The 10,141-nt window shown below is 44.8% G+C and overlaps 1 protein-coding gene across 1 annotated transcript; it reads left to right on the plus strand.

The window, feature by feature from the left end:
- Positions 1–164: 164 nt before the first annotated feature.
- Maip1 (matrix AAA peptidase interacting protein 1) lies at positions 165–8,126 on the plus strand. Its single transcript, XM_048456099.3, has 5 exons — positions 165–608; positions 3,741–3,812; positions 4,049–4,175; positions 5,738–5,885; positions 7,875–8,126. The coding sequence occupies exons 1-5, from the start codon at positions 180–182 to the stop codon at positions 7,951–7,953; spliced, it is 855 nt and encodes a 284-aa protein (XP_048312056.3). The 5' UTR covers positions 165–179; the 3' UTR covers positions 7,954–8,126.
- Positions 8,127–10,141: the final 2,015 nt, after the last annotated feature.

The following is a 10,141-nucleotide window of genomic DNA, read 5'->3' on the forward strand; positions in this document are numbered from 1 at the left end:
GGCAAGCTGCCTAGGTTGGCTGCTGTTTGGGCGGCGTGTGACACAGCCGCAATGGGCGGACTCACCAGAGGCGGCAGCAGCAGGCGTCCATTACTCCCCTTCCCCGGCACCGCAGAGCTGGTTTCCCTCCGGCCTCCTTTCGGGACTGCACAGGCGTGCAGAGGTGAAAGGTCACAGACATGGCGCTGGCCGCCCGTCTCCTGCCTCTGCCCGGCCGGGCCGCCCGACTTCGGACTCTCGGCGCCGCCGAGGTGAGGCTGTCGCTGGTTGAGTTTTGCTGCTTGTGCCGCCGCCGCCTGGGCTCAAGTGCGGCCCCGGTCCCTCGCTGCACTTGGGTCCGGTCGAGCCCGGCCCTGCGCTCTTGGGGCCCCCGGAGGCCGCTGCTCCGCCAGGCAGAGCTCCCTCCGTCCCTCTCTTCCTTGCCCACTGCTCCCAGCCGCCGCTACAGCACCGAGGAGCAGCCCCAGCAGCGCCAAAAACCCAGGATGATCATTCTGGGCTTCTCCAACCCCATCAACTGGGTCCGGACTCGAATCTACGCCTTCCTTATCTGGGCCTATTTCGACAAGGACTTCAGCATCGCTGAGTTCTCTGAGGGGGCGAAGCAGGTTGGTTGGCTTCCCCTGACCTGGGTGCCTCATGCGTTTCCGCTTTGACATGCTCAAGAGTTTAGTTGTGAACGACTTCGTGGCAGTCCGAGTTACCAAACGATGGTAGGGACCCAGACACGGAAGGTTTCAGCCTCTTGACGTTAATAAGCAGCTAGGTGTGTTTGCGTGGTCGTCAAGAAGAAGGGGCTCGGTTAAGTTTGAATCCAGACTGTGTGCCTCTTTCAAGGACGGAAGGCTATTTTAATTTCCTCTTCATCTTTCTTCGTCAATGCCTGGCATTTCAGAGAACTATTGACTGATAACAAAGGCAGAAGGCATTGTTTATCCCCCAGTTCATATTGCCAAAGACCAAAAATCATTAAGCATAATTTAATAACACGGACTATAATTATATGCTGGTATTTATAATTTTACTCCTGACCTACTTCAGATTTTCTTCCATTTTGTAGCCATAGATACCCAACTCCCATGTGATAACATTAGTTAGAAATTAGTGTTTTTAACTTCCTGTAATCAGTGTCCTCGTTAACTTCAGTGTCCTTGAGTCAGCTCTTAGCTAGTACCTGTGTTTACACAAATAAAAAGGAGCCAGCTTGAGTAATATTACCCCCCTCAACATTCGGATGAAGGGTACATTTGCTAGTCGGTGTGCTGTGTCCATTGTGCACGTATAGGTAAATCAGGGTGATCCTACACTCTGCAGTGCCCACGTGTGAGTCTACCTCATCGTCCGGGCACAACTACACTAGTGCACACATGTGTCAGGCATGAACATCCTCATATAACATGCAATTGAAAGGTCCTCTTGTCTAATTTTCTTTTAGCCGTGATGAAATCAGGCTTTAGAAAGGTTAAATTTAGCGTGCGTGTCAACACACCGAGAGAGCGTGTGCTAGAGACAGAGTTCAGTGTTAAAGAACGCAGGCTGTTCTCCCAGAGGTCCCAGGTTCCATTCCCAGCACCCATGTGGCAGCTCACAGCTGTCTACTGTCTATAACTCTGGCTCCAGGGAATCTCCCCCTATCCTCCGACCTCAGAAGATACACTGTGCTCACGTGGTACACAGACATACATGCAGGCAAAGTACTCACATACATAAAATAATAAATAAATTTCTAAGAAATAATAAAAGCCATCGTGGTACTCCAGAGTCATCAGCAGTTTTACTGGGTAGCATATAATCTAGGCAAGTGTTTATCATGAGATAAGGAAATAAGGAAATACGTATCCTAATATACCCACTTGTCGTCCCTACCTAAAAATTACTGTCTTCTTAACTACCCTTGAGCCATGCGCTGTTTCTTAGAGCTTTCTTGTACAGTTGTTCAGTGCTTTCAGTGAAAAAGAAGACTTTCCAGAAATACCTTGAGGTCGACATTCCCACGCCACTGAGATCTGGCCAGGGTAGCCTCATTATGACTATTAACGTTTAGGGCGGTTTTCTCAGGTATGATTTTGAGCACACAAACTAGAGATGAGGGTTCTGCGTAGTGATGATAGTTCCTTTTGTCCATAGCACCAGTCATATTGCAAGTGAGAGCTTACCAAGCATTGTAAGACCTCTGGCCCTGAGGACCTCTTTAGTGTTCAGGGAGACCTTGAGTCCATTTGTCCACGTGCATTTTCTGGGCATCATCTGCGTTGACTGTAGTAGTTTACTAAGTGTTACAGCAGAGGACCACAGACTGCGTAGCTTAAACAGAAGTGTTTCGATATCTCAGTATCAGAAGCTGTGCCTGCTCCCGAGCCTCTGCATGTGTTTTTGTCCCAGCATCGCTACACATTTCCTCCTGTCGTGGATCCCAGTGGTCCTGGATTAGGACCTATGCGCACACATTTCCTCCTGTCGTGGATCCCAGTGGTCCTGGATTAGGACCTATGCGCACACATTTCCTCCTGTCGTGGATCCCAGTGGTCCTGGATTAGGACCTATGCGCACACATTTCCTCCTGTCGTGGATCCCAGTGGTCCTGGATTAGGACCCACGCTCACCCCTCATTTTTCTATCCAGTCACTTTAAAGGGGTTGTCTCCAGATGGAGTCACAATCCCAGGGAGAATTCTAGGCTTCAGCATAAGCGTGACAGGGAGGACAGCTGCACCAGTAATACTATACAGTGCTTCTCAGACCCACTCTGCTTGCCCTCTGGTAATTCCTGAAAATGTCCTCTCAGCAGACTGAATGCTCCTGAAGCACAAACAGAATCAGAATGCGCCAACTTCCCTCATTGCTGGGAGTGTACAGAGTGTGCTTTTTCTTCCCGCCTTAAATCAAGACCTCAGAGTTGAGGCTGAGGTTCCCTGATGGAAATGAGAAACTGGTTCTTCTCTCCCCCTTTCCCTAGCCTATGTTATATCTCGTCTAGGGGTTCTGTCTGTCGTTGAGCTTTCTAAACTTCCAGTACAGCCTAGACTCTATAGAGTGCCCTACTTTCTCATCATCTGTAAATGATTAAGAGGTAGATCATAGTTACATCATCATTTTAAAAAAACAGTAATTTTTAATTGAAATATCTACTATATAATTGCCACACACTGTCATCTCCCAGGACTTAAAATTGGGTTCATAATTAGTAGTTTGTTGACTGAGGTTTTCTGTCCTGCCCAGTCCTGCAGCTGTTAAGTCCCAAAGAATCACACAGAGGTCTACATTAGTTATAAACTGACTGACCCAGTAGCTCAGGCTTTTTCTTAATTAATTCTTATAACTTATGTTAGCCCATAATTTTTGTCTGAGTTAGCCACGTGGTTTGGTATCTTCTTTGGTGAGGCAGTCACATCTTGCTTTCTCTGCATCTGGGTCACTACTGCAAAATGAAACTTCCCTCTTCCCAGAATTCTCGTTGCTTCGCCGCTACTTTGTGCCTGGCTACTGGCCAGGCAGCATTTTTTGAAATACAAGTGACATGGTACAGGCCATTGTCCCACAGCAGCAGTGAGCTCATTTGTAACTACTCATGTGGCCATGCCATCTGAAAAAGTCAATCAGCTTACAATAGCAGCCAGACCCAACATTATTGTAATAGTTGCCATAGAGCAAATCTTTGTTACAATACTCTCTTAAGTATGTATGTTGTGTGGTATTTTATATGATCCTTTGGAGTAATCTTTACCCTTCTGTTTTCCCCAGGCTTTTGCTCATGTATCTAAGTTGCTGTCACAGTGTAAATTTGATCTATTGGAAGAACTTGTAACCAAAGAGGTAACGTGTTCTTTTAATTTAAAAAGTGTCTGATTCTTGCAATTGAATGATACAAACATAGTCTCACTTATGTTCTATCAGTAATTGCCGAGTTGAATAACTTGTTCTTGAGGATGAGTAGATAAGGCAGAATATTTTAAAAATAGGTTTTGGAAAAACTCCATAATAAATACCACTTTTTAAAATGCTTTAAAAACTTAAATGGATAAACTTCTGGTTTTCTTTTGTCGACTCAGGTGCTGCAGGTGTTAAAAGAGAAGGTCACCTCGCTGTCTGATAACCGTAGGAGTGCACTTGCTGCCGATGTTGAAGATATTGTCTACACGTCCACAGGAGACATCTCTATCTACTATGATGAGAAAGGTAACGCTGGCCGAGCGACTTTGTGGCCGTTAATTGTTCAAGTAAAACTGAAGTGCCACAGGACAGAGGAGTTAGGTCTGTGTGAGCAGACGCTGTAGCCCTTCAAAACCTGTGTCACTTTTCTAGTTTATAGAACCAATCATGTATGCATAATAAATGAAGAAATAGGAGTTTTCAAAGAAAGAAAAAATATACCATATTTGCTGTTTAAATACCTAACTCTGGAAAGAGTTGGTGCCTGGTAGCGGGTTCTGGCTAGATCTCTGCCTGGTTACTGCTGTTTACTATACAGGAAGTCCCAAGGTCAGGTGTGATGGCCACACCTTTAATCCCAGCAGAGGTGGGAGGATCTCTGAGTTGAAAGCCAGCCAGGATAGATAGACCCTATCTCTGAAAACAAAAAAAAGAGAGGGTTCTCACATATGTTGATGAAAATAGTTTGTTTAGAATAGGCTGCTCCCAGCCAGATGGTGCAGATGGTGGTGGTGCACACCTTTAGTCCCAGCACTCGGGCAGCAGAGACAGGTGGATCTCTAGCCTGATCTACAAGAGCTAGTTCCAGAACATGGACCAAAGCTACAGAGAAACCCTGTCTTGAAAAACCAAGAAACAACAACAAACAAACAAATCAGGCTGCTTCCGTGTTTCAAATAAAAATATTTATATATTGGATTTCATAAAGTGTAGAAAACACGAGTATTTTACTTTTCTAGCTGTGTGTTATAAGGAAGGAATAAAGTATAAAAGAAAACCAAAACAGTTTGAGAAGATAAAGACAGATAAGAAGATTATAAAACTCCCAGATTGAATTAGGCAACAGTGGCAAAGCTGGAAGGAACTTTGGTGGTTGTTCGGTTCTCTTCCTTTTCCAGTATGTGAATTTTCCAATAGCGCACCCAAAAGTCCATTGACTGACTCATTGGTCCATTTACAGATTTCCTATGTGTGCATCCCAAGGCAGGCACGCAGAGGGATAGCCTCTGCTCATGCCCTTTCAGCAGTGACAGCACAGATTTCCTATGTGTGCATCCCAAGACAGGCACGCAGAGGGATAGCCTCTGCTCATGCCCTTTCAGCAGTGACAGCGCAGATCTTTAATAGATAAACTCACCTGCAGGTTGATTGGAAATACGTGGAAAGGTGTCTTGGGTGACATTTCAGGTTCCGTGTTAGCACCCTTGTTAACCGAGTTACACATATGCTGTGAGACTTAGGGCACAGCAGAGTCAAAGAACAGAGGCCTTTCTGTCGGGACAGCATTGTGGGTGTGGGGTGGGGGGCAGGCATTTGCCTTAAGATCCCTTTAGTTTTAGGAAGTGGTGTAAGTGGAGAATAATCCGTGTGGTTCATTAGTAAAGCACGTGATTAGCTAGCAGTAGATTGGTTATTGAGATGCAGAGAGGACAGAAGAAAAAGAAAATGGCATTTATTCACACATCTTACGTTATCTGGAGGACGTACAAAGGCTGATCTGCCTGTTTCTGATTTTGTTCCGGATACGAAGTTGATAGATTATTCTGATTTGTATGTGTGCTTGTGTGTGTGTGTGTTTTCTCTCTAAGGAAGGAAGTTCGTTAACATCCTGATGTGCTTTTGGTATCTGACTAGTGCCGACATCCCCAGTGAGTCTTTAAGTGGAGCCAGTGTGTTCCAGGTGAAGCTGGGGGATCAGAGCGTGGAGACTAAGCAGCTGTTTAGCGCCAGCTATGAGTAAGTACGGCCGTGCGTTTCGTTCTCACTGAAGGAAATGGGAGGCGGAGGCAGAGTGTGAGAATGCAGGGAGCCTTAGGGGGAAAAGGGCTGGAGCGTGACAGGCTCGTACGAGGGAAGCGGAGTATGAAACAGGGCTGTTACAATTCCAAAGCGGTAGCATTCCAGTGGGCTTGGTGATTCCGAGTCTTATCCTAGCCCTTCAGGCTAGCCAGGGCTACACAGTAAGGCCCTGTTTCTAAAGAAAAACAGCCTGTCCTCGGTGGCCTCAGACAGTCATTGCCTTTGCCTATGATGTATGTGCTGAGTTATGGGAGCTCAGCCCTGGGGCTTCCTCTGCCTCACCTGCATCAGGTGGGGTCTCAGGGACAGGGGCATCCATTCCCGCAGTGGCTTCGGCTGTCATGTGTGGCATCTCTTTGGCATCTTTTCTCTGGGACTTACGCAGCTTGGCTTGTGGCTTTACTTTAACCATTTGCCTGGTGCCTGGCTGCCAAGAGGAAGAACCTGGAAACTGATGGCCCAGATGCGGACTAAAGCAGCAGTATCTCACTGTACTGTGCTGTCTGCCATCACAGGATCTGTCGCAGTCCGCATTTTGAAGACAGTGAATAGCAAGCTCACATTGCAGAGCTGTGTGTGGGGTGAAACACAAGATGCTGCCATCTTTAGAGATTCGGGTCTGCCACAGTTGACACACTCATTCAGAAGACATTTTCATAGCCTTTCATGTGCTGGACACTGTAGGTCAGGTGCTGAGTTGAAGGGACGCTCTTAAAGAGATTGAGAAGAAGCATTGTTCTGTAACGTTTGCACAGGTGAGCAGCTAGAGCGGGTGGGTGGAGACGCACTTCCTTAAGAGAATGCTGTGTTAGTTGCCAGGCATATATAAATCTGTCCTAAAGTAACAAAGCAAATGCCAAAATGTCCTGGGAAGAGAAAGAGACTCACTAAGTTATATAAGAAGTTAATCTCCTCTTGTTTCTCTTGTCTAAAAGCTTTCTGTTTCGTGCACTTGTGTATTTAGAGACAGCTTCCTGTCTAGTCTGAGCTCTCTCGGTAGCCCAGGCCGATCTAGAGCTCACAGGTCCACCTGTCCGTCTCCCGAGTGCTGGGATTAAAGGGGTGCGCCGTCATGGCTAGCCTGAGAAACGCTTGCTGTTATTTTATGCTTTGATTATAATTATCCAGAATATTTTCTGGATATTAAATACTTATTTAATTTAAATCTATTAATCACCTCTTTTAAAATGCCTGTTTATAGTTAAGATCTGTGTCATCAGTACTAAATTTCTTCTCTTGTAATATTCCTTATAAGACCAATATGGCCCAAAATGCTAAGACTAGGGCCTGAAGAGATGGTTCTGTGGTCAGGGCACACACTGCTTGTGCAGAAGACCCAGGTTCAGGTCCTGGGCCCACAACCACGTGTGGTCCACTTCAGGGGGAGCTGATGTCTCTGGCCTCCGTGAGCACCCTCTTCCACATGCACACGCTTACAGACACACACACACATAATTCAAAATACAAATAAATCCTTTTTAAAAACCTGATGCTTTAAAGATTGATTTAATGTATATGAACTGAACCAAATTCTACTATTTTTCACTAAATTGGTAACAGTGTGGGTTAAAGAGTCTTTTCCTGTATGCTGATATTTAAAGTGAGTTTGCATACCCAGAGCCCAGTTTGCTTCTGCTCACTTTAGCGTGTACTTTAGTTTAATAACAAGATCCAAATTTCTGTCAGGGCTGGTGGGTGCTGACTATAGAACAGACCATTAGAAATGCGGGGATTAAGACTGTACTTCAGTACTATGAGATTGTTCTGACGCAATTAAAAGAATAAACATTTTCATTGTGATTTACCATTAACCATTGAATTAGCTTCTTTTTAAACACTGCTTTTAATCTATGCTTGCGAGTTGTGTAGTTACCTGAGAACGTTTGAGTTGGTGGAAGATGACAGTATTTGTTCTGTTTTTCCTAGATTTCAGAGGGAATTCACACAAGGAGTGAAGCCCGACTGGACGATTGCACGAATCGAGCACTCGAAGCTGCTGGAATAATCTTTCTGGAAAAAAAAATCAGGGTGTGAACTCTTAATAATTTCTGTGGAAACTAAGGAAGAAATGTTTCTGGATCATTTGATTTTCACTTAATTAAGTCTGGATTACTTTTGTATTTGGAAATATTTCTTGCAGTATATATATAGACATGATACAATAAAGCATTTTCCACAGATTGGTGGTGTTCTTTAAAGGGGGTGAAAGTAAAACACAGAACTGCAGCACCGCATTGGTGTCGTGTTCAGTGTCATGCTAATGTCACGTATGTACACATGTAAATACAGAACTGCAGCACCACATTGGTGCCATGTTCATTGTCATGCTAATGTCACATGCACACGTGTAAACACAACTGCAGCTCCACATTGGTGTGTTTATTGTCATGCTAATGTCACATATGTACACATGTAAACACAGAACTACAGCACCACATTGGTGTCGTTGTAATGTTTTATATGTACAGATGCACAGACCAATTTTATAGACATGAATTATTGGAACTACTTATATGTCTCTAAATTAACAATCCAAGTTTCTGTAAAATTTTAGGTCTTTGTCGCCTGACGTTTAATTCCTGTCCAGATAGAAAGACTGGATAGAGTTGTAGCAGCTTGACCTCTGTAGAACGTCCATGTTCATTCACTGTTCACCACAGTGAAGAAAGGGAGCCAGCCCAGATGTCTACCCATATGGGTATGTGAAGAGAACATGGTACATACACACAGGTATGTGAAGAGAACATGGTACATACACATAGGTATGTGAAGAGAACATGGTACATACACACAGGTATGTGAAGAGAACATGGTACATGCACACGGGTATGTGGAGAGAACATGGTGCATGCACGCGGGTATGTGGAGAGAACATGGTACATGCACACAGGTATGTGAAGAGAACATGGTACATGCACGCGGGTATGTGGAGAGAACATGGTACATGCACACAGTGGGATTTTATTCAGCTGTAAAGAATGAATTCACAGCACTTGCAAGAAAATGAAGGGAACTGGACATCGTTGTCTCATGAACTAAGACTCGTTAAAATATGCATCTTTTATATGCAGAGTCTAGGTTTAAATCTGTGTGTTGGTGTAGACCATGAAAATAGAAAGGGTAGTAAAAGAGGGGAGGAAGATGTGGGGAGAAGGATAATAGAACACACGCATTAAACATGTGTTGCAGGATATGGAACTAAAAGGGAGGTTTATGGTGGGGAAAGGAGAGGACTGGAGAGAGCACAGGAGGGTGGGGGCCAGAGATGAGTATGATAGAGTAAAGTGTGTGTGCGTGCATGTGTTTGTATGTGTGCACTTGCGTGTGTATGCATGTGTGTGTGAGTGAGCATGCGTGCGTGCATGTATGTGTGAGTGAGCGTGCGTGTGAGTGAGCGTGCGTGTGTGCATGTATATGTGTGTGCGTGCGCATGTGTGTGGTGTATGTGCATGCGTGTGTGTTCATGTATATGTGCACGTGTGTGGGGGTGCATATATGTGCATGTGTGTAACTCAGTACTTGATATGCTAAAACATTTATTTACAAAAATGAACCAAGCATCCCCTAGGGAACTTGAAGCCTAGGAGCACAGCTAGAGTCCGGAGTGGAGCAGTGTTCCAGCCGGTGCATGGAGACAGTCTTACATGCTTGGCTTTGAACTAAAGGTTAGAGGCTGGGTCAGAGAGACAAAAACATGTTAGGAAAAAATAGCTACGGGTTTTCCTACTCGATGAAAACTATAAACCAACAGAGCCAGGAACTTCAGCAAGCACGGTAATAACACGTTGTTAACTCTTTTTTCTTTTATTTCTGAGGTGATGTCATTGCATTGTTTCTCCCTTCCCTTTGTCCCGTTTGAACTCTTCCCATAAGCCCCTTCTTGCTCTCCTTCAAATTCACAGCCTGTTTTGCATTAATTGTTACTTGCAGTCCGTATAATGTTACTTGTATGTATGTTTTCAGGACTGACCACTAGGCATTGGGCAATCGATTGAGAGGCTCTTCCTTGGGGAAGGCTGTTTCTCCCAGTCAGCGTTTCTCAGCTGCTTGTACATTTAAAAAACAATCTCATCTGGTTTATCAATGACATCATCAGGAAACCAGGCAGTATTGCAGAAACATCTGGAATGTAGGAGCTGGGGGTTGGGGAGCAGATATTCCATACACACCCCACACTGGAAGTGAGTAACAAC

Source organism: Myodes glareolus, chromosome 27 (genome assembly GCF_982192425.1).
Source record: "Myodes glareolus chromosome 27, mMyoGla1.1, whole genome shotgun sequence".
In the NCBI taxonomy this organism is placed as follows: domain Eukaryota; kingdom Metazoa; phylum Chordata; class Mammalia; order Rodentia; family Cricetidae; genus Myodes; species Myodes glareolus.